This window comes from Mya arenaria, chromosome 3 (genome assembly GCF_026914265.1).
Source record: "Mya arenaria isolate MELC-2E11 chromosome 3, ASM2691426v1".
NCBI lineage: Eukaryota > Metazoa > Mollusca > Bivalvia > Myida > Myidae > Mya > Mya arenaria.
This window is the reverse complement of record NC_069124.1, coordinates 42,488,619-42,515,057: the sequence shown is the minus strand read 5'-3', so window position 1 is coordinate 42,515,057 and position 26,439 is coordinate 42,488,619. Positions and strand designations below refer to the sequence as shown.

The 26,439-nt window shown below is 34.7% G+C and overlaps 1 protein-coding gene across 1 annotated transcript in view; it reads right to left on the bottom strand.

The window, feature by feature from the left end:
• Window positions 1–26,439, bottom strand: part of LOC128225619 (dachshund homolog 1-like) — a 49,664-nt gene that overhangs the window by 6,098 nt on the left and 17,127 nt on the right. The window contains exons 2-5 of the mRNA XM_052935512.1: window positions 8,275–8,396; window positions 2,004–2,196; window positions 1,476–1,567; window positions 1,032–1,178 (exon numbers count right to left, since the gene is read on the bottom strand). Of these exons, the coding sequence (XP_052791472.1) occupies window positions 1,032–1,178; window positions 1,476–1,567; window positions 2,004–2,196; window positions 8,275–8,396 (554 nt within the window). The remainder of the gene's footprint in view (window positions 1–1,031; window positions 1,179–1,475; window positions 1,568–2,003; window positions 2,197–8,274; window positions 8,397–26,439) is intronic.

Sequence of the window (26,439 nt, the reverse complement as noted above, 5' to 3'; positions counted from 1 at the left end):
CAGAATGGTAAAATGCCCCAGTATTTTCAGTATATGCACAGAGTTTTTTGCATTTCTTTAAACTACACGCAATAAACATAATCTGCCGCCCGATGTGCAAGAATGTTCTTTTTCACAAACGGAATGATGTTCGTTACAATGAAAAGTGATTTATTTGACTTTATTTACGCCTTCTAACCTTCACCAATTCATAATTATTTGTAGCAATTTTATGATTTATTCGATGCTTATTGGTTTGTTTTTAGTAGTTCGGCTTTTTAGGGTTTCACGTGGGAGGGGTGAATCATACATTCGAAGCATATGTACGATCAACAGCGCATTGTAACGCATTTAAAATGCACACACTGTTATTACCTAATTTTCAACGCTTAAAGTGACACTTTTATTCAAAATCAATACATACACATGTAAATCAAACATATTTTTTGAGTGTTAAACCTTCACCTACTCATTAATAGCTGAAAACGCAAAAATATTATGATTGGTGAGTGCTAAACGATTTACTGTGGTCTACTTTCGTCTCATAAGGTAGAAATACCAAGTTTTCTGCACCTTTCTTTCAAATTAAACTCGGTATTGTTCATATTAGGAACCATTGTATTCAACATTAATTTATTTTTTGGTAAATTAAAACAATTGTAGTAAGTACGGTAAATGCACGTTGGGAGTAATAGTGCATGTTTAAATAGTAGATATAGTTTGAGTGAGTAAGAAACTCTGATTTTTTAGCAAAACAAGATTTTATCAATGGATATAATAAGACTCCAAGTAGTTTATAGTGGAGTTACAACATCGCAACAGACTTTAATTGTACAATCGAACCCCGTTGGCTCGAACTCGCTTGGCTCGATTTCCTCGTTGGCTCGAATTGGATGTAATGGACCGATTGCTTTCTTCTGAAGGAAATCCCTCATTGCTCGAATTTCCCATGGCTCGAAGTTCTTTCGCCGGTCCCTGGAATTCGAGCCAACGGAGCTCGACTGTAGGTTTAAAATTTTGGCCCCCATGGCACGCCATATAGATATACACACCTGCGCTTTTGTCGTCGTCATCTGAAGGATTATCGTCATCGATGTCGTTGAATTCGTCAGACATCGGGTCTTCCGATCTGGAGTTCGGTGATTTCCGTAAATCCGTGGCATTGCCATTGATATGCAGATTAAGAGGTGTGTTTTCACCTGAAATAGTCATATGGCAGATATATTTTTCCAAATCGAAAATCAATCGAAATCAATAACCAGTTTTATGTGTCAGCTTCACTTGAATGTGTACAGAATTAGCTTCATGTATACACGTATGTATACTTCTGACTAAATAAATGACAGTCATTTTTCTACACTTAAGCTCTTGACTTTGCGACCATACAGACTCTATTTATACTTAAATTGAATTTCTTCAAAGAATGCTTAGGAAACTAAACAAGTGGTCCAGGGCCGGCGTCCGACGCCTGGTAAAGGAACCCTGTGTGTACTCACTGTCATGGTCGAGTCTGGCGGGCGTGTGGTGGTAGGCCGGGTGGTAGGAGACTTCCGGTGCCTTGGGCGACGTCCGCTCCTTTCCTTCCTCACTGTAACATAGCGATAATTTATGTGGAAACTGAATCATTAAATCTCAAATTAAAACATAACGAGGAGAATTCTTTATTCTTACCATTGTCAGCAATCGTACTTTGTCTGTTTGTATGTGATCTTCAATAAAGTATGCTATTATTTAAGTATCAATTGATAGAATTACTTGTGCAGAAAAAAACATGTTAACATTTTATAAAACTTTTGACCTTAGAAAATACAAAAATGTCACTGACGTCCGAATTTAATTGAAATTATGAGTAAATATTCCATCTGTAATACTTGTTTGTATGATGTTGGCTTATTTTGATAGTTTGCGTCCAAGTTCATTGTTGCTAGAGCGCTAGAGATATTTCTTCTGAAATGTACATAAATTGAGTTTAATTCGGTATACCTTAGAAAGCAACAAACAAAAAATAACAACCCCGGCCCTACCTGTCATGACCTCGGTCCTGGTCGTTGGTATGGGCGTCACGTGCAATAAGGCCCTCGTGGCGGAGACCGAGCTGCTGGGCCATGGCGAGGGAGACGGGCGGTGCAAGGAGAGGATGATTCAGCTGCATGAATGGGAGGTGACCCATCGTGTACGGATGAGGTGGGAATCCGTTCAAGAAACTCTTAGTGGAATCTATAGAAAAAAAAACACAGACATTATTTGTAACCGTCTATGCAATTAAGGTTGGTGTTGTTGGTGTTGGTGTTGTTGTGAAATGTAATCAACACACGGTTACAAGGAACAAGGAATGCGGAGAGTCTTGTGGATTAGCTGGCTATTTTTAACCCAGGAATGATTGAAATGATAAGTACATGTACATGTCATTCCCGTATTAGGGCCTCAAACATTTCAATGAAATATTTGAGGCCCTCATAGTGGATTTTTCCAGATATCCATTCTATTAACCAATGGTCACATATAGCTTATTGCCCACGTCTTTCAAACACGTTAGGGAACAAATATGTCGTATCAAAGGGTGGTATTCAATTCTGGTTTTTAATGTATATAAGTATGATATAGCTAATCGGATTGCTCGACTATACAGTGAATGCAGTCAATAATCATTTACCATAAGATTGTTTTCAACCGCATATTAAATGCCACCCCTGGTCTTTATTGAAGTTAAGAACGATGTAGTTAATCGGATTGTTCAACTAAACAGTGAATGGAGTCAATAATATTTTACTATAAGATTGACTCCCAACGCGTATTTAATACCACCACAGGGCCTCAAAAAGTTTTCGCCAATTTTGACCATAGAACTTGTGTATCTATTATAAACAGTTAAAACTATTTTTACTAAGGAAAATCCAATCTTCGAGAGCTTTACCTTTAAGTAAAAATACTAATGAAAGATTTTAATGATAAAATGCAAAAGAGCGTCTGGTTTAAAACTACCAAGAAAACTCCATGTTTATTTTTTTATAAAAAAAAATTGGCAATCACATTTTATTTTTTTTGCAAATGCATTTCTATTGTACTTTAAAAAACATTTTTGACGTACGGCACCTTAGACACTAAATCATTTTATAGCACCTCGAACAAATATTGTAATTAGCTGTAATGATTCTTAATAATCGTCTTAAGAGATTTGGGAGTTCTGGAAAGGACCATTTTGGATGACAATGAAATTGGTTCTAAATTGTGACTGTGAAATAAATATGGAGAAATTATGATTTTAATAACTTCTATCATAAGACAAAATTAGCCAGTCATCCAATAAAAGAATGTAATTTTCAAATCATTAGTTTCAATTTTAATGATAACCGCTGTGCTAGATGTCTCCGTGGTATCGAAAAACAGCGTTGTCCCTCATCTATTATGGATTGCAAGAATATGATAAATGTTAGTGCATATGCTGGAGTTAATTGTAACAAACAGACTTTATGACAATGTTTTTGACTTGAGCAAATTATAAAAGAAGAATTTTATCAATCTCTTATACCACCTGCATAGATTTGAACTGAATTTTTCAGGCAATCTGACGTTTCAATGTCTTATTATTGATATTTCATCCCGCTCATTTATACCACGAAAACCAGTTTAAAGTCAAAATCAAATAAACTGATTTATGTCTGTAATGATTTAAGGATTACAATATTAGAAACAAAATAATGTCATTGATTTAGGACCCGGGAAAGAAAACGAAACTTGGCTTTTAATCCCAGCTTTTTATCAGTTGTATGTCAGTCGGAAATCTGAACTGTCAAATAGTTAAATAATTTTATACCATGGTTTATTTGGATCTGGAGAGTGAGATTTGAAATATTAGAAAATAACTCTGTCTGAGTGACATTTCTTATTTATCCATCCCCAAAAGATCAATTACTGTATTCATTTCAACGTGTAGGGGACAAATAAGAGTGCTTTTTCCCGCAGAATATAATCCGTACTCGAGTTTGATAACTTTTTCTTGGGTTATTTCTAAATCTCTTGGATAGCTATGACTTCTATGAAGATAACAGTTGTGCATTTGGTCTGAAAATCATCCCAGGGTATCTTTAAAATTGGCTTATGGAAATCAGCGTGGTACCGTATTTCTGCCCATGACAAAGCTAAACAATACGCCGATATTTTTTCAAGAAACAATCGCAATTGGGGATTAAGTAGGGCGCACCCGGCGCCCCCAACCGCCTAAAATTGTCCAAATCATTGTTTATGTAAATATCGGCGAAAATATGAATAAAATGAAATGCAACAAAACTTAAAACGTCAAACTATGTTTCTCGATGTTATAGAAATGGTTCTTAGTCTTATAGAATCAAGGAATCCAAGTTGGGTTTGGTCAAGGGTTCGATTGAGTCAAGGGATCGATCCCCACAAGGGGAACTTTTTATGGCCTCTCCGAACGGACACCAGTATTGAAATTCTAGAGAGGTTACAAAAGGGGACGTGTATGTGCGAGTAGAAAGTTGAAGTTGAGTTTAAAGCTGCACTCTCACAGATTTACCATTTTTACAACTTTTTTTATTTTATTTTTTGTCTTAGAAAGAGCAAATTTTTGCGTAAATTTCTGCAAACCAATGATATAAGATTGCTGGCAAAAAATCAGATCGTAGATGTTCATATTTTCGTTCGAAAATTAATGTTTTATGGCTTAAACCGTTATTAACGGTTTAAGAAAAGTGCATAAAACATCAATTTTTGAACTCAAATATAAAAATCTGCGATCTAATTTTTTGTCAGCAGTCTTATATAACTGGTTTCAATGGAATTTCGCAGAAATTGGCTCGTTCCAAGACAAAAAATAAAAAAAGTTGTCTAAACGTTCAATCTGTGAGAGTGCAGCTTTAAGAGTCGTTATCGACGTTTTACCTGACACTCGTACAAGTAGGCTCACTGATACTCGCTGATACTCGCTTAAATGACCTTCACTCGTACTACCTTACACGTCATTCTAAGCTTGTACAATGTTCCATACCTTGATGACGTAGTGCACACAAAGTAGCCCACATGAACACCTACCCGTACAAGTAGTGTTTCGCAACCTCTCGCACAATCGAGCCAAAATAAATGAGTCTGAACTGCTTCATGCGACATTCTAGCTAGCAGCGCTGCCAGCCATGAGTTCAGTTCAGGCTTACAGTTGCTCACATTAGGATTAAGTTATGCGTTGCAGATCAAAAGCAAGCAGGAAACTAAATCACACACGTTAGCAACAAACGTAGTGCAGACTCAGGTGTCAATTTCTCAATAATCTTAATTCCCTTATAACTGGATCAAGCTAAGCCCACTTTTTATTTAAGTATCTTTTATATGTATAACTCTCATTTAAAAAATAATAATTCTCAAACGATCTTAGTTAAGTTTCTTATATCAGGGTCAAGCCCAGCTCACATTTGTGTTTTGGTACAAGTTGTGTCATATTCTTATTTTAAAAGATGAAAATATGACTCAAATTATACCAAAACAAAAAAGTGAGCTTAGCTTGATCCTGTTATAAGGAACTTAAGATTGTTTGGAAAGTAGGGCCTTATGTTTAAATAATAGATCTCCCCAGATACGGACATTGGAGATACACTGGCTGGTATGATATATGATTAATAATATTCTTTACAGAGATTAATGGATTGTTACCAAGTCCAGCTATACGAAGAATTTCTTTTTAACAACTACGGTATTTCGTTGAGATGAAACTCAAAGATCAAGAGTGAAACAAAGTTTCGATTGATCAAAAATCATTTTTATTGACACCGCAGACTTCTGATAAGGGGCAATATATTCCTGTTTACAATGTCATCTAAACCTCAAGATCTCGGAATAGTTACATTGATATTTTTGTAAGCGGAGACCAAGGAATTTCTTTCAGTTATTACGATAGGTTTTTATAAGTAATTTGTATGATTCCATAACATAAAATAATTAAATCCTACTTATCAATTTCGGCAAAGGTTCCTTGAGATTTGGAATGATCTTCTATTCCAATATGGGCGAGCAGGGACTTGCTTGATTGCAGGTTATGAATTAAGAGAATGGTTTCTTTTCAAAGCTATTTCCATTTAAGTTATCGACACTATTCCAAGAGTAAGTCCGGTACAAGATCGGGCTCGAACGTCAGTAAAATCACCCTGAAGTGCCGAAATCTTTTATAACCATTACATTAAGGTTAAAGATGCACTCTTACTCCTAAATTAGATTTACCACAGTTAATACAATTGTTTTAATATACCAAAAGGGATGACTCAATGTCGAAATCAATGGTTTTTATGAAGGATACCGAGTCTAATTTGAAAGAAAGGTGCAGAAAACACGGTATTTCTGTCTTATGAGACAATAGTAGATTGCAGGTAAGATTTTAGCACTCACCAATTATTTAATATTTCTGCGTATTCAGCTATTACACACACGGTAACAATCTTGTTATCAGTAGTTAATACTTTCCATAAATGAATTATTTAGGAAGTAATTAAATGCTTATCACTTGACATTTATGTATGTTATACATGACTTTGTTTTGTGTATGTATTGGTTTTGAATAGAGTGTCACTTCAAAGGTTGTTAGTATGTACTTACAAAAATAAAATGTTTGATACGACGCAGTCACATAACCATTTGTTTTGTGTAAATACATACTAACATACTAACAGCCATCAACATTTTAGTGGTCTACACACTATTGTGTAGACTACCAACTAACTGGGCCAGCCACTATTTATATCTTCCGGTTCACCTGATTAATTTCATTAACGGTTGACTACTGATTTACTGCAATAAATATATTGGCAAATTTGAAGTATACTGCCTTCTCATTGGACAAAAAACGTTGACCACTAATTATAGTACTGGGACAAAGTACTTTACTTCAACTGCATTGTATTAATCTCAAACAAATAATTTTAATTACGTCCCATGCAAGTACTCTCCCAGGTCGTAAACGTAATTTCAGATAAACGCCGAGTCTGCATCTTATCTTTAAATTAAAGTACAGAAAAAATATGAGAGAATGTAAAAATGTGCTAATTTGTCAAAAGGTCCATAAGGTCTAACTATTTACCCCTCGCGGTAGCATTAAAATTACAAACACTATCAAAATGCCCAGTGATTCCGTAATAAATGTGACGATTACTTTGCCATCCCTCTCCTTTAATTCCTTTCAAATGTATCCAATACTAAGGTTACAATTAAGACATACACGGTAAATAATTCAAAAAGAATAGTTTTTACAAGCGACATTTGACACGGCATACCCGAAAAACTGGGCACCTTATCATTCGCTTTTCACTCAGGAAATTTATACCATCGTCAATTGGAATTGAAAAACAAATATCAGACATTTTGAGGGGAAATAAAATGTTTCTCAATGTTATCTTTTATAGTGAGTACTCTCTTCATCTCTCATAAAACGTGGAATTTATTTGTACAAAACAACACTTGAATCAATTTGATGGTCGACACATGACCTGAAACTAAATCGACGATGTGCCGAATAAAATGTGGGCTCTTCTCAAAGATTTAGGGCCCTCTTATTTCATTGTGTTTTCTTGAATAAATAAGAAGTATGAATAATTTAGATAGTATACAATCTCGCTTACTGATAGTGCTATCAGTCTTGATTCAATTTTGTTTCAATATCTAATTCTTTCTGTGGTTTGAAATTCTTTAATATTTTAATATATTTCAAGGGTTTGATAGTGATATTACAGCGTTATCAGCAGAAAATTGTGAAATGATAAAACTAGTTTAACGAAAAGAAACGTTCCCTTTCAAATGAGTAAAAGGAATTACAAGCGAACCAGTAAAAAACATGCCAGAACAGGGTATGTATTATACTTTGGTCAAAGTATATTCATGAAGTGCCCGTATTAACAAACGTTTTCAGACACAGGCTCCTGGTTGGTATTCGATATTGATCTTAATTGGATCTAAGAACGATGTAGCTTATCGGATTGCTTGTTATTAATAACTGACCAATAGAGTGGATGAAGTCAATGATGAATGACCATAAGATTGACTTATGTTGAATATGGAATACCACCCCAGAAAACTGAATTCTTTAATCTTTCAAATTATCTTGAATATGACTAAATTTGACAAACGATGTGTGTGTGATTGTAGTATAGATTATTTGTAAATATAATAGAAAATATTGGCCCAGAGATCGTATACCGAATCGGACCACCTCGACCATTATCCAACCGATATGTCCCGAACCTTACCGGAGATGACCGAGTCGTTACGATTTGCTTAAACCAACCAAATCCTAGTCCTTACCAAAGAATCTGGAAGCGTTGTAGTAGTCTGTCCCATCAAATCTGGATTTCTTCAACTTATCGATGGTGTCTGGGCTGGCGTGCATTGAGGGACTCCTCTTTGGCGGTCGCCCTGGTCTCGCACTGAAAACAGAAAAAGATAAAATGAAAAATTCGACCGTTTAAATGTTTTGCTAGCTCTTTTGAAGGTCGTAGCTTGACGAATTTTAGCACACCAGCTACAAAATCCAAGTACTAACACCCCAATAATGTCATCAGTTTCGCAAAATTTCTTTGAAAACCTTTCGCTTGGGCGTATGTTCGTTACGTTAGCTACGCCCCCGTGTACCATATTGAGGTCACAGACTACTAAATAAAGTCCCTATATATTCTGCAGACAATTGACCCATTTGCATGCAAAATAACACTGATTTATAATGCTTCACGACCCCAAACACCATATATGAGTAGAAAATTCCACACGTGTACTAACGTTTAAACAACGTTAGAAAAAACGGTTCGTATAAGAAAATATTAAATTAGTTGTACGTAACCATTGTGTATTCGATAAAGTGACCAAATCCGGTGTAGGTGTACAAACAATGCCGTGAAAATGTAAACAAAAAAGTAGATCAAGTAGATCCAGCATGTTCAGCATGTTTTCGAAATCACAAACCATTTAGCTTCAAAACCTATAAATGTTGAATGCAGCTAATGGTTTGAGATGGTATAACCATGTTTTGATCCACTGTCATGTGTCTCTTAAAAGAAATAGGGCGAAATGTAACAATGAGTAGGCACTTTCGAGTTGGTGTAATTTGCCCTCAAAGTTATCTTCTTGTTCATCAGGGTGTTTTGAAATAAATATCAAAACTGAATTTAGATTTGTCGTGTTAATGGAAATGACATGGTCACGTGGCAACAAAATCACAGATTTCTTCATTTTCATTAAAGAACGCCACGTTTACATCAATATTTTGAGGAAATGACAGATTGGCTTGTTTATGGCTTCTCTTTATTTGAAAGCCAAGGATAATATTTCCAACAAATTTTAAAGTTAAAATTCCAATTGTTTCAAAACCTCGTTTAACAGATTTGTAATGGAAATTAAAGAAAAAGAATCCCAATTTTTAACGAGGTCGTCATTTTCCGCACGGTATCGTGTTCAATGGGCGGAAAACGTTGCCATTTTCTCAATTTCTTAAATATCGTAGATGACAGTTTTCAGTTACACTTTTAACAAAGCTGAATTTGTGATTTATAGAAAATATTCCACCATAACCACAGCTGTGTAATATTATTCCATTAAACAACTCGTTACAACCATAAACAAGACAGGCAAATGACAATACATTCATTATGCAAGCATCCCCGGCCATCATATTCAATACCCAATCTAATACATCATTCAAATGAACAATGAAATAAAATATTGAAATAAAACGTTTTTGTCCCGTCACTGAAACGAAGTAAAACGGATTTTTTTCGAGGCGATAGGGGTAGGAAATGATTATTTCGTATTTAATTATAGAAAGTGTAATATTATCAATAAAAAAGTCATAAATATGGTAAATGGGAACCGGGAAAAAACTAAGATATGTCCGCCGATAATGTATAGCTCTAATTGATTGAAAACAACTCACACCTGTCTATGTTAAGGTAACAAAATTCAATGGTTACGTTATTTACTGCGTATTCTTATTTCTGTTGCTGTCAAATTTATCAGTGTCATCAGGACTGATTTAATTAACCAAATGCTTATGACAGATAGCCTGATACATCTCCATGTCATTGATTTCAAAAAGCTATAATATTGACTCCCCAGTTGACGTGTCTTCCTTTGCTAAAGTTTAATTATGATTATTTGGCTGATGAGGTTATGTAGTGTAGTTGTTGTTGTAGTTGTTGCTGTAGTTGCTGTTGTCGCTGTTGCCACTGCTAATTATGATGATAAGTATGGATAAATACTTATCATCACCAAGATTTCTATAGTTGTTACTCTGTTTGATAATCCTATTGAAAATAACGATGCCAGTGATGAGGTTGGTGGTGATAGTGGTGGGGAATAATGGTTATGTTGATGACGGTGATGAATACTACGTTGATGAATACGATGTCGAAGTCGATGGCGCTGATGATGATACTGTTGTTGTTGTTGTTGTTGCTGCTGTTGCTGCTGTTGTTGCTGCTGCTACTGCTTCTGCTGCTGCTGCTTCTTCTGTTGCTGCTGCCGCTGTGCTGCTGCTTCTGCTTCTGCTGCTTCTGCTGCTGCTACTGCTGCTGCTGCTGCTGATGATGATGATGAGGAGGACGAGGACGAGGACGACAATGACGAGGCTGCTGCTTCTGCTGCTGCTGCTGCTGCTGCTGCTGCTGCTGATGATGATGATGATAATGATTATTATATTGATGATGATGATGATGATGATGATGATGATGATGATGATGATGATGATGATGATGATGATGATGATGATGACCATCATGGGAACTGTTCTTCTATTTCCATCACTTATATTTTAGGAGATGCTAAAATTGCATTGTCTGGGCGTCATCGTTCATACCGACAGCTACAGTCGAATGTCATCGACTTCAATCGGATCACTAAGGTACAAAACGCCACACAAGGTGATGATTATTGCCAGCGTACAAAGGAACACTAAAATGCATTTGTATTTTTCCCCATTCTCTTGGCATTTTAAAGAGGACTATCGTTTTCTGTAACAATACCACACACGGCACGGGGGACCCGAGCTTTATAGCATAAGCACGTGCTCTCTACGTGAACGCTAACTGTTGATGGAGCTATATCAAAAACGCGTTATTAAAAACAATAAAATCTTTATCATTTACATATTTTGAGATGTCTCCAGCGAAAACGCTTAAGTGTTTTAACCATTAATTTTTTTCATGGCATAAAACTATTTTATTTTTGTGAATACGTTGAGAAAATTACCAATTTTATTGTAACGTGATGCTTCTGCATTATCTCTGTAAATATCTTTATTTGAATTCAGATATTAAATCTCCAATGAATATTGTAACATTTAATATAATATTTAAATGTTTTCCAAATATCAGATGAAAGATAAAATTACACAAAAGATGCAGAAGCCCAGAAAACAGTAGCTATGGTGATAGTTAATTCATTCCAAACACTTGATTATTGTTGCATTTTGATAAGTCATTTCCTAAACTGTTTTATTAGCGGCGTGGACATAAAAATATAATATGTTCACTTAACAGCATAGAATATTTCTTTAACAATTCAATTGTTCTGCATTCAAGCTTATAATTTATTAGACTATTTGGTTTCATTTCTGATGCTTTTTATTACGTTGTACAAAAGTACACCACGGACGAGGGCCCTTCAAAAAGTTATGTTATATGGTAAAATTATGCAAACCACAATATATACAAACACTTTTTTCTTGTAAGCCCACAATTTAAGAATGCTCCCTGTATACCAAAGCCTGTCTGTAATCCGTCTTGCTATTGTCTTTAAAGGGACTCGCTCACCATTTATAAAAAGCACTTTTTACGAAAAAAAAATCAATAAAATACGAATTTAAGTGTAGCAAATCATAAGGAGTGTCAAAACTAAGATCCTGACACAAGAACCCTTCCACAAATGTTGATATTCTATCGAATATTGACTTTGAAGACCACTTTTTGAATCCAGCTAGTAAAGCTATTCCGCAAAAGATTGCAGCGTGATTGGTTGATGGATATAATCACGTGATGTTTCCTATGTATTCGATAAATGTTAAGATATATATCATGTATTGTTTAAGACCTTGTTGAAGAGTGGCATGCATATATCTTAATATATTCATAGTAGTTTTGAGTAAAATGTCAAAATAAGCATGTTATGTTATTCATAACAAAACTTTTTAAGTACCCTTGTACAAGATAATAGTCTTCAGTTAAATGATTAGATTTAAGCATATTTCTATTATGTTACTGTCGACTTGTTTTATGTCGACTATACGAGTCATTAAACGACAAATTAAAATAATGTCGACATGTTTACTGGTTGTGTCGATATTATTTATGTCGACAAAACTAGTTCGTCCAACTTCGTCGACCTTTTTGTGAAGTCGTCCTAACGTGCGTTACAGTTTTTTGTCGACAAAACATAGTCGACATGTTCAGTTGATAAGTAAAAAGTCGACATAATTTTGGCTACATGTATTATCATATCTCGTCAAGTCGACACTAAACAATTGACAAAACTACCTTATCATAACATCAGCATACAATATACGTTTCCATAATAGAATATAAAATACTGCAACAACATTTATCAACATAACAGTTCGATACGAATACACGTCAGCCAGTACATCATTTCAATCATATTTGACCTTTTTTGCGTATTAATTCTTTATGTGAAATTATCATTCATATAGTTTTCATGGCACGATCTTTATGGCACTGAGGTGTCGATTTTAATGTAAAAATGCAAAACAGCTTCTGACAATTAGCTCTCCAACTTTTTCATCCATTGGTGGTCCCATGGTTTCAAATCACGGTTAAAGACAACCATTATATCAGATCTGTGCTCTTTGCTGAAATTCGATGCCAACTTTATCGAATGAATCAGTCGATAGGGTGAAAATAGTCTTTTATTCATTTCAAATGACGTTTTAATAGAACATCGTCTATTCAAATTGTGCGAATTTGCGTTCTTTCGTTGGAAAAGTAACATTATGAAAATGCTAATAACACCTAATGTGATCGCTATCAGGAAAAAATAACAATTTTATCTAGTTCGCACAAATGTGTTTTATTCACTGAAAATTGAATTTGGATGATACACTAAACGGATCACTCATATTTAAAACCATCTGTTTATTCAAAATGATTTGAATTTTTAGATGCATATCATATAAACGATACATTCAGAGTCCAAACAATGGTTTCATTTCGTGCATAAACAAAATTTAAACGTTTTCATTTCCTATAAAATCCTAAACCGCGACGGACATTTGAATTAAAATGAGTGTCATCAAGATTCGCTCTGAATTTAGATAGATATTAAATGCCGGCTCGGTTGCTATTGTTACAATTTTATTATCATTTTTGCACCGTATGGCAGAAATAAGATAGGTTGTGATGATTTCAAAAACTCTCTGTCAGAATATGTTTCAGCCCTCGGAGTTGAGTTTTATTACAGAAGGTCGTGGTCTCGGGTTGCACCCCCAGCCATTTGATGGGAAGCGACATAGAAGTCTTTGTTAATCAAACGAAATAAAACTTTAATTCAGATTATATATATCACTAGAACGTAAGAAAAGACTATTTATGACCTCAGTTTCAATGGTTTAGCATTACGAACCCATTTGTAAATATTTTTGCTTTCGTTTTGCTGTCTAACATTTCCAACACATTAACATCTTTTTCTCCAAGTACTAAAAAAAAGCTTGAAATATTTTGCTTAAAAAAGTAAAAACGGTATCATGTCTTAAAGCTGCACTCTCACAGAATGCCCACTTTTACCTTTTTGTCATTTTTGCGTTAATTATTGGAAACCAGTGATATAAGACTGCTGACAAAAGATCATATAGCAGTTTTTCATATTTACGGCCGAAAATGAATATTTATGACTAAAACTTTTACTTACGCTTTAAGAAAGATAAGTTTTTCGGCATTTTTCCAAACAATTAATATCTGTTATATTGTGAGTTATCTTATATGACTGAATTGATGCCAAAATCAGCTGCTTCTTGGACAAAAATAATAGAAAAGTCAAAACTTTCAATTTATGAGAGTACAGCTTTAAAATAGCATACATCTCCACATAATCATATGCTGTATGGAATCAAATATTATATGTATCTGTAACAATGTTTTTTATCCACAGAGGGAATGTTTAAATTGTTATTATAGACGCAGGGAAATGCTCTTCCTAGTCAAACATGTAATTTTTGTGATAAGATTTAATCTGAATCCATTTAACTGACAATTCCAGTTTTATTGTCAATTAGGATAAATAAAATGCCTTTCATACATCTTTTGTACAAATCAGATAATGCTATCCGCTTTTAAAAGACAAAAGCTAGCAACAATCACATAAATAAGGCGAAACACTTAGGCAATATTGCATCGGGGAAATTAATTGTTTTTTATTATTCAGTTCTTGTCAATTTTCAGCCATTTTGCCGGAATGGAAATAGAAGTATGGAATCAAGAAATTAATCTGAATTATGAAACAGCAATGCTCAAACGTTCTACAAATGTTTTTCTCCCCTGGGCCATGTTTTCGGACAGACGCCATGTTTTATTCGAATCTGCGGCTAGGCCATATGCACTTCTAAATCTCGTGGAATCTCGAGTGTCCCTGTAGGCCACGAGATTAGGAAGAAACATTATTATTTCCATCATTGGGTTATCTTACAAATAATCTTGGGAATGAAATACAAAGAGAAAAGTTAATTGAAAAACATTATCAAATTTGTAAGATTACATACAATCACCTGTTGGCATTGTTTCTAATGTAGGAATCCATTGTTTTTCTGAAATAATCTAACCCCGAGCAGAATGTCATATAACTAGATAATTATGAAGCAATTGGTTTTCTAATTTGCTAAATGTCTCCTAAGACAAACTGACTACAAAAAGCTATCGAATGGTGCAATTCTGAAACTGTAAGACGACAGAGTTACTTTGTATTTGGCTAAATTCATTTGGAAAATTGATTCTCAGTTGAATTAATGTTCGTCTGCTGGTTCTTTTTGTGTCGTCTGCTTATTGGCTTTTGTAAGCCCTATTACTTGTGTTAATTTGTATTCCATTCCCTATGGGCTGTTCTCTGGTTTGATATTTGAATAGTAAATCGCGTGGATAGAACGTAATAAGTAAAGTCATTTAGACAATTACAGCCCCTTCTAAAATGGCGGCCGAAACATTAGAGGTGCTTTATCAGTTAGTACTATAATAACGATTGATATACGACAGCCTCGAAGCGAAAATCACACGATTTACCCAGTACCATTATCTCAGAAATGAAGCGTCTTTGAAGTAGAAAAACTCTATTTGTGAATAAAATTGTCTTATTACAGTTTCTGCAAATACTGATGTACGGACATAATCACATAAAATATATCATTACCGCAGACGATCCAAACTTCCATCTCATGATAAACATCTAACGTGAGAATAAAAGCTGAAAACTACGAGTCACGCCCCCCTTCTCAGAATAAAGAACATTAACAATTATACCATCTATTTTCTGTTTTTCTTTTGCATTAAATGTGGCAAAGCAAAGCAAAATGGATTGCTTCAAACGATGTGTCTGAAACACCTTCATGACGATATTCCCAAACATAATGGCTTTCAAAAGCAAACATTACCAAGTGTATGCACTTATTTGTGGATTTGAGAGTTTATTATTGGTTTACAATCATTTCAAAAAAAGAAAAGGCAACGGCAAGCCAAAAACACATTCGTTTTATTACATGAACCGGGGTAAGAAAAGTTCAAGATTTTTATGATTTACTTTGACTTTAAGTAACAGTCTCTTGAATATTAAAATCAAATATATACGACCTTTTAGATAAGAAGGATCTACTTGAAACATATAAACAAATTAATATATTTTATAAAACAAACAAAACGTTTCCTTAAGTGTCTGCGTGAGTTTAACAAATGCTTCAAATAAAAGGGAATACGATGTCTGAACAGACAATGCGTTCTGCTCATTTAAGACGCCTTGAAGTTATTTGTTTAAGGTGTTTTATTGTCTTCAGTCAACAAAAAATCTTAACAGTCAAATATAAAAACAAATACGAGAGGAACCGTCTCGTTTAAAATGTTATCAATTTCTATGTAACCTCTTCAAGATGAGAGAAAATAAACATTTGTTTATTGGTTTAGCTTGAACACAATCCTAATACAGCTCTAACAAAAATTTAATTCCAAGACTTTGATATTTACCCAGTTTGGACACTAAACCTTTATTTCAACTTCTTCAATCCGATTTTTATTTACCTAAGCGCTCGCCAGATGAAGAAAAACCATAGAAATACAACTGACCGTTGGAAATTTGATAACAAGTAAATACAAAAAATCGAAAATGGCTCCGTTAGCTTTGAACGAGAACATTAAGATAAACAGGAAAAGATTTTAATCCATTTTCTGAGTGTTAGTATTGGAAGAATTAAAATGACGGATTGGAATTGAATAATTTGGTCAAACTCAAATATGATTTGTTTTTCATGAGGAAATATGTCAATACCGGAATTATTGAGATGAAGATGAATGTAAATACTAAAGGAACAATACAAGGTCGTGACATCGGATTGAACCTTGAGTGACACTATCAATCTGCCTGTAACTGTACCTGGGTGATTCATAAAGAAATACAATCGATGTAAACGTAAACCGTGTTTGAGAAAGAAACTTGAAATAAAATACTGGATTGCAGAATATATTACATTTTATCGTAAAGTTAATTTCAGCAGTGCATAATAACTGCAAAATGCTGTATAAGCAATGTTAAGTATGTATTTGTCAAACGCGCTCTTATGTAAAGTGACCCAAACCTCACATCCATGGTAGCACTTAATATCACAGAGATATTTGATGCAATACGTAGAATTTAATTCCACTTTAATAAAACTCATTTTGAAGGTCAATAGTCACGTAATATGCTGTCAATGTGTTATGTAACGTGAGCCAAAACGTCAAAAACTGTATTTGTCGTTCCTAGATGTGATCCACCGTCGTTTGACGTCATAGCTGTGCTACGCCTTACTTGACTTACAATTCCAAGAACTATATCAAGCAAAGGGTATATCCCAAATGATTTTTGCATAATAAGAAAACAATATCTTCCAATGTATGTGACGAAACTTGTTTAATCAATACACTTTAAAACGTGTGCAGGGTTGATTATATTTTGAACATCCCTCACGAGTGACTCTTTTCGTCGTTGATGTTTCTTAGTTAGTTTATTCGGCAGCATTATTCATCTTTAATGAGACTAGTAACCCAAAAGTAATGCATTTTTATTATTATGACTGTTGTTATTGTTGTTGGTGTACGTGTCAGTGGTGGTGGTGGTGGTGGTCATGATTATTTAAATATTGCCACAAGGGTTTGCTTGTATACCGCGATGTAATAATGGCTGAAAAGGCGCATATGACATCCATACTCTGAATCGGTCAATAACCCAAATCCTGTTCTTCTGTTTATTTTCAATACTCTTCAAGATTAAAGCTTAATTAATTCCTTACATTTTATTAATAGCACCGGATGAAAACCGTTCTTAAGCCTAATGTCAAATATTAACTTACTGGTGCCGTATTTATTACAATTTATTTAATTTTGATGTTGGTCAATTTCGGACTGTTTGCTGACCAGAAAGGCTTTATGTCGATTTTGTGTTTGTTTAATCAGTATTTGAGAACAAACTTAATGGTCATTTCCTAATAATTGGAGGAGCCACACTGTCACGTAATGACCGGACAGTTTTTTCATTGATGTCCTACTATGATTCAGTTACGGTCTTAGACAATGCTGTTTGTTATAAAGATAACATAAACGATATTATTTACGTCGATTCAATTTATGTGTATGTTGAGAGTGATTTCGTTGACGACCATGACGTCAATAATTGCGTTGAGGAAAACGTTGATAACGTTGTGACCAACGTCGACATCGATAACGTTGACGACGACGCATATAGTGATTTCGTTGAAGACAACGTCAACAGTTCATACATTAATAATGATTAAGTTGACGACACCTACTTTCACAACTATACAACGGTATAAACGTTGACAACAGCATGAACAGTAATGACGTTGACGATATTGGCGACAGTTATTACGTTGACGACATTGACGACGGTACAAACGGTGACCGCACTATCGACAGTACTAACTTTGACGACAGCGCCTGTAGTAACTACGTTGACGTTTACGTCGACGACATTCGTTGTTTAGAGATCTGACAACGTCGTCGTCAACATCAATAGCGATTGACGACAAGTCATTCCTATATCTATTTCGTTAACGACAGAAAAGCCAACTTTAGACTAACAGACATACATAAAAAAACAGAAGTATTCATTTCGACATGTCCTGAGTACATTGTTACTACAAACCATACCTGTTTTGTATATTTTAATTGATATAGAAAACGTAACGTTGACGAGCATGCAAAGATTACGCTGAAGCCAATGCCAATAGCCACATATTGACGACAGCGTCGGCAATATTAATTGGGTACAACGTACTTGCTTATAAGCACAGCCTTATCTCTCACTGTTTGAGAAACAAATTTTGACATTTATGTAAATAACTTGAATCCTTTAATCACCGTTTATTTTCTTTGGGTGTTAATTACGCGTTATGCTTAATCAAAACGTTAAAGAGGAATCTACTTTATATCTATAAAGATAGACAGAATGGCATTTTCGTTAGGCCAATTATGCCAAAAACACTTCAGTAGAAATATTAGGATTTTTAGTTTCTACAATTTATCTTGATCACTGCGAGAAACGATAGTTTTCTCCACACGAATAATGATTATTTTCTTTTTTATAAGAAGATATGGGACTTATTTTCTATGTCCGTATCAACAATCTCAAAGAAAACAGTTTAAATAAGAAATAAAGCTTATTTCAATTATACAAACGTCTCGTAATGTGTATATCTGGAATGATGAAGAATCAGAAACATGATAATTGCAAAACGTAGCTAGATATGCCACATTATACCCAGTACGTTTCACAGTGGTAATTAATTTACAATCATATTGTGATTTGTTGGAAACATATTAAATGCAAATTCCTTGACTCTATTTATTAAGTGCGTTACATTGATATGTATTTTAAACCACTGTCATTGGTTGAAATATTCATTTTGTCTTAGCTGTGCGATTTTGGCTGAACAAACGACATTCTTACATTCAAGTATAGGAATATTCGACATTCGTGACATTCGAGGTTTATTTTCTGAAAAAAAACCCACAATATTGAGAATCTTGCGAATGTCGTGACTGTCGTGTCCTGGATGTCGTCAATGTCGTGCATGTTGTTAATGTCCATAATGTCGTCAATGTCGTGCATAGTTTTAATGTCCTGGATGTTGTCAATGTCGTCAATGTCGTGAATGTTGTTAATGTCGTGCATGTTGTTTATGTCCTGGATATTGTTAATGTCATGGATGTTGTTAATTCCGTGCATGTTGTTAATGTCCTGGATGTCGTCAATGTCGTTGATGTTGTTAAAGTCGAGCATGTTGTGAATGTCGTGGATGTTGTTCATGTCGTGCATGTTTTTCATGTTGTGGATGTTGTTAATGTCGTGGATGTTAATGTCGTGCATGTTTGTCATGTTGTGGATGTTGTTAATGTCATGGATGTTGTTAATGTCGTGAATGCCGTAAATGTCGTGAATGCTGTTCATTTTGTGGATGTTGTTAATGTCATGGAAGTTGTTAATGTCGTGCATGTTGTTAATGTTGTGGATGCTGTTAATGTCATGGATGTTGTTAATGTCGTGCATGCCGTAAATGTCGTGAATGTTGTTCCTGTTGTGGATGTTGTTAATGTCATGGAAGTTGTTAATGTCGTGCATGTTGTTAATGTCGTGGATGTTGTTCATGTCATGGATGTTGTTCATGTCGTGCATGCCGTAAATGTCGTGAATGTTGTTCATATCCTGGATGTTGTTAATGTCGTGCATGTTTTTCATGTTGTGGATGTTGTTAATGTCGTGGATGTTGTTAATGTCGTGCATGTTTTTCATGTTGTGGATGTTGTTAATGTCGTGCATGTTGTTAATGTCATACATGTTGTTAATGTCATGGATGTTGTTAATGTCGTGAGTGTTGTTCATGTCCTGCATGTTGTTAATGTCCTGCATGTTGTTAATGTCGTAAATGTGGTGAATGTTATGAATGTTGCAAATGTCGTGCATGTCGTAAATGTCGTTAATGTCGTAAATGTCGAGAATGCCGAGAATATTGTGAATTTAAGTGTAATTTAAAAAGGTTTAAGATAGAATAAAAAAGTTAATGTTGTATTACCAAATGATACCCGTTTAAGAAAAAATCTGAAACATTCAAGAAAGTCTATATTGCTGCATCTAACAGGTTTAAATTATTGCCCAAAAAGGTAAGGTTGTATTAAGAAATGGATTCTGTTCAAGAAAAATTCAGAAACACTAAAGTAATCATTAAAATTCTATTGCTGTATCTAACAGCTTCAAATTGTCAGACAGTATGCGTTTTGAGGGAAACTCGCGTTCTACAGGGGTCAAAGATAAATGTTAATAATGATCTTGTATAATCACTCATTAGTGCATTCAGTGGTGTCGGCCTAAACCATCGTCTGCCAAACATTCGTATCAGTTTATATCAAGGAATTCCAAAACAATACAATTAGGAGTCTTAATGCAATGAGTAAATTATGCTTGCCCTTACAAGATGTCGTCAAGCGGAAGAAATCTGCAAAAACAATGATTGTATTCATTAAACAAATCTCACAATAACACTTCAATTATTTACCAAAAACTCTTTTTGAACTTTCAGGTAAATATGGCTGTGTTTCTCCTATTTGCGATTCTCACAACACAAAAGTTTTCCACTCGTCCATTACCGGGGAAACTTAGGCTGGATACTTTACAATTTCTTTAATAACTTAATTTGTACGGATAAATTAAACTGATTAAATTTTGAATAAAACGGTCGTATTATTTAGGTTATTTATTGATAAACTTTGGTTAAAGTGGAATAAATGTTATCTAAATACTCGCGTACGTTGCCGCAATACTGAGGTGATTTTCGAGTCAATTTAAACAACTCGTTATCAACTAAAATGGGTTTCAATTATAATACAGAACCATTCAAATCCCGACAACATATAAGAACCGTTCAATCCAGGAATTAAAATGATGTGATATCTGGGTTCTTATTGCTAAAATACAGCCGTTAATTTCCAAGGTTCCGCTCCGAGGGATTAAAGTCCCAGTGCATTAGAAAAGCCTTCTATTTAATTTATTATCAGACCATTGAAGACAATTATGGTCATGCTTGTAACATATGAAACACTCAACAAATACTTGGTTATTGGTATTAGCATTATACGGCGATTTCTGGATTTCTACAGATAGTGAAAATTTGATTTGTGGGCAATTTCATTGTCAAAAATGGAGAAAGGTGTTAGTTAGATGATTAACTGGGTCTTTTAAGTCAATTTATTAAAACTTCGTTATTACTTTGTTCTCTGATTGTTGCGTTTGTGCCCGTAATAAAAAAAAGTCTATTTAAACACAAATGTGATAAAATCGCGGTAGCTTAATCTTCCTTTAAGTCACCTTATGCAGAAACATATCATGACAGATGTCACACAGATTTACAACAATTCTACATCACAGGCATGACGTCATTGTTTTAAAGCTACAAAGGCGAATTTCCTGTATCTTAGTGTTTACTCTCACGACCCAACCTATGGTGTTTCCGACCTAATGTTTTAGTATAAAAAGTTTAGCATAAAGAAACAAACACTGTATCTTTAACATATATCAAAACACACAATATGTTTTGGTGAATACTCTTTTTATCTTATAAGACACCATGCATGCTTATATTAAAACAACTTCAGTGTGTTTTTTTCTACTTTTAAAGGAATGATGGTGGGGCCCTTTGATCGGGGGGAATAGTTTTGTTTTAGCAAAAAGGGGAAACAATACTAATATGATTTATAATAACTTGTTTCCAAAACCTTGCATTCAACAAACCTATCGACATGTTCATTAATAGCACTATAATGCTATATTTGATAAATGTAAAGACGCCAATGCTATTTTAAAATATATGAATTCATTTTTTTATAAAAAAGGGGGATTTTTTACCATGGTGGGAGAGGGGGGATGCATTTTTTTCAGGAGGAAAATGGGGCCGAAATTCGGCCCAGAAAGGGCCAAAGAAACACTGAACTTCAACGTATTTCAAATATACAATGAAAACATCAGAGTCAAGCCCAGAAGTAAGAACAAAAAAACAAAACAACTCTGTTTAGTGGATCAACACACATTTTCTGATAAAACAACATATATTCTGTTATCTTTTCTTTAAGTGAAGAAATTCCTTGTTTCATAATCCAATATTTTCCTTCTAAATTTCAGTTGAAAGCATCAAAAAGAATAAATTAGTTTATCGGTCATTGTGTAAATCAAATAATCAAACAAATACATGAAAACTTGTTCAAATCTTCTCCCGATTCTTCTGTTTCAATATAATAATCTTAGAGATATGAAACTCCATTTATCTGGATTTCTGACATGCGGAATGATTTCTAATATTCTATTCAAACACGCTGTAATAAATCCAATAAAATTTGCGATAATATAAAGGAATTTGAAAGTGTCCTTTATTAGATGTTCTTGATTTAGGGTCTTTGGACATGATTTGGTTGGTAGCCTGGTTGATTCCAAAGTAGTTATTTCGTAGGTCAAGTTTTGTGACGAAGTTGTGAAAAGGGCGATTTGTGACATGGTATTGGATGCGTCCATTGCTGATTCAAATATTCGTTTAAGATTAGCAGTGAACTAGAAACAAGGAACTACCACAGCCCTGAAACAAAGGTCGTCACATTCTGTCTCCGGATTTAGCCACTTCTCTGACAACGTATTTATGCAATTGTTGGAGCATTTGCATGTTCTGCAAAGACAATGATGTGCTCTGTACATATCATACTTATTGTTACATATTAACCTTAACTGCAAATCCAGCGTCATACATTTATTTTTCCCATTTTGGCATTCGACTTGCAAGAAAACACCTTGGTCATTGTTCATGACGTCACTTCCCCTAGAACTATCATTGAAACTGTAGTATATTCATTAAAAGTAGACACTTAAGTTTTGTTTGGCTTTATCATATGTCAGCATTCATCATTTACCTCACAATATACAGTAGCGAGTATTGCCCCAAACAAGTCCAAGTTTCTTAGACTCTTTAACGCTCCAGCCGGGTCTAAGAATGTCTGATGCCCTTTGAAACTCAACACATTCTTGGTCCAATTTGGGTCTAACTTTTTATTCTAGAATATAGCGTATTGTGCATTAAACAACTTCTACAATAAAGATAAATAAATAATGTGACATACTTTACATAACTGTCAGCTACACACCTACTTTACCAGATAAGTTCCAACATCCTCCAACTCGTTCTGGCAGCCATTTTAAGGGTCACGTGTGTAGGTTTTTTTTAGAGATTACGTCATGACTATAAATGGATACCAGTCAGCATATACATAGCTATTTCAGACCAGAGTTTGATAAGGCTGCGGGACCACTCTAGATGTCATTCATCGCAGGTTTCGAGGCATTTTGGATACAAAATACTCCTTTGGCGAATATCCCATCAACAGGTGGGGTTAAATACCCCTTTGGCTTCAAAATCGAGTTTTAGTCACACTTAGGGATGTGACGAGGTCAAGACATATTGCAGCCATTATAGGGCGCGGGTAGATCTTTATAAACACAAGAACAGCAATAATTTGGCAAGACATAGGGTAAGTTTCTTATTTGCTGCTGTTGTCTATATAACCGTACGTGTCATAGGCTTACACTCACAGCGTGGGTGTCATATTTTGAACCGTTTGTTCTTAAACAGTTGCAATGAATAAACAACGTAATACTGGGTGTAACGTTTCCTTCCCATCAAAGTCCCCCTTGTGCGTCATCGCTGGCCAGTTTGAAACAAATGACCACCACAAGTCCTACCAACTAGGCAAATAATGCAATTAGCGAGAGGTAATTGATGTTTGTCTGTTTATTTCCGCATAACCTTTTTGATATCATTTGTATAAATTCTGTATTTGAAGACGCTTTCATTTGTTTACTATTTCCACCATTTCTGGCCCGGATGAACACATCGCAAATTTATTTCGTGACAAAATTCCTAACAATCGTAAACACTCGCATCAGCACAGTGCTTGTGTTATTTCTGTATTAGTATATCAGTAGGACATATCGAAATATTCTAGTGTTTCATCGTCATTTCACGCCGAAATTTAACTTACATATCTAAGGATGCCTTTAAACGGTCGAAATTATATAGATATTAAAGCTGCACTCTCACAGATTGACCGTTTTGACAACTTTTTTTAATTGTTCTCAAATGAGCCAATTTTAGACTTAATGTCTGGAATCAGTTAAACAAGACTGCTGGCAAAAATCAGATCGCAGTATTTCATATCCATGTTCGAAAATTGATGTTATATGGCTAAACACGTTACTAACGCTTTAACAAACCCTTTAAGTAAAAACGTGTTTCGGCAATTTTCAAAATAATTAAAATCTGTAATATTGAGAGTTATCTTACAGGACTGAAGCGAAGGCATTGATATCGAACTGATTCTGAGACAAAAAAATGTCAAAACTATGAATCTGTGAGATTGCAGCTTTAACACTAAGGCAAAAGAGATACGAAAATGATTATCTTTGACCTTGACCTTGAAGCAAGCTTTTGCAAGTTCGTAGCGTAAAGGGCTTCAAGTTATATAACTTAATTCTGTACTTAATTATAATAAACAATTACTCAACACATTTATTCTTGGCATGAGTAACATTAATGTATGCATACCGTGACCTTGAAATTGAATTTGACCTCCATATGTTATAGGCAAAACACCGCGGTCCACCTTTGCGTAAAAAACATGCAATACTGCTTAAAGACCATATGAAATGGGAACATATAAACAGAGAAAGAGAGAGACGTACAACTGCCTCATATGGTATTAAAGACAAAGTTGTCTGAATACAATGAAGTTGCAATGCATACATTAAATTTGAGCATTATGACCTTTTGGCTTGCAGTTTGAACATACACACGCCACTATTTACGTTTTTATAAAACGACTAATTTAAGTTAGCCCTTTCATTTATCTAAGTTATGGCCTTAACGCGAAGTCAAAACAACATCCATGACTTTTTTTGTATGGAAAATTTTGGTGTTTTCAAATACTTGATTATTACATGGACACCATATATTACATTTCAGTTCTTTTTGTGCATTGTTATATTATCGACCAGTCCATTACGTGTCATTAGAAAACGTGTTATTTGTTTGAAATATGAAATGATTGTTCAATGGAAGCTTTTAGAAATGATATGCTATCACCTTTCACAACTAAGGTGACACTTTTGGATTCCATAACCTCTCACAAAGCGGAACTTGTGAAATGCTCACTATAACTGCTTGATAAAATGAAGATTTTTCCCTTATGACTGATAATTCTTTCAACAAATATACTTACAAACCTATTAAACTGTAACTCAATCCAGCGATGGTATGTTGAGTCAACTGCAATAAAACTTATCCGTGTGTTCGGCAACCCTCGCTGTTCCCGGGTCAGCCCGTGCGGCCCTGTCATGTGGCGCTTGCAGCCCCGACTTATATTACCCCAACCCCTTTTGTATGAGAACCCGATACTCCAGTAGGCCGATGCGTCTGAAATACTCTCAAGCACGCTGCACACTACCCCACACTGGCTCAGCCCACGAAGCGCCTCAGCTTCGGTGTAAGGCCAATATAAAATAAATTCAATTTTCTTTTAAATGGGACGAGGGAGTCATTATTTAACTTAGATGACTGTTTCCACGTTGAATATGTGTTCATGCTCTTTCTTATTTCATGAGTTTCAAGAGACGAACCACGAACCAACTGTGGTGACAATTTTCCTTCTTTACATGTGAATGGCATACATCGACACCGTTGGTATGAATAAATGCCGTTTCGGACTAGTACTGGACCGATACGCAAACACAGACCCTAGTTCAACATAAAGTTCAGCTGCTCTTAAAACAACAATGAAATGGTGACAGCAATGCCATAGATAGAGCCCACATTTGTACAAAATATGTGTTGGTAATGATTAATGGCATATTATCTTATAAATACTTTACTTTAGATTATAACTTTGATTTAGTTTAGTAAATGTAACATTTGCTATCATAAATTAATGGCATTTCACGACATCTAGATTGCCGTATGTTGCTGAATTAAGTAAAGATATAATGATACATGAAACAAAAAGGCACCCTGTCTTCATCCAGTCTAATCTCTATTTATAAAACTTCGCGTGTATAATGATCTATAATGTTAAGGGGATGGGTTGTATGTTAATTTGTTTTTATCTGAGATGGATATCACTTTTATCATCTTTATAC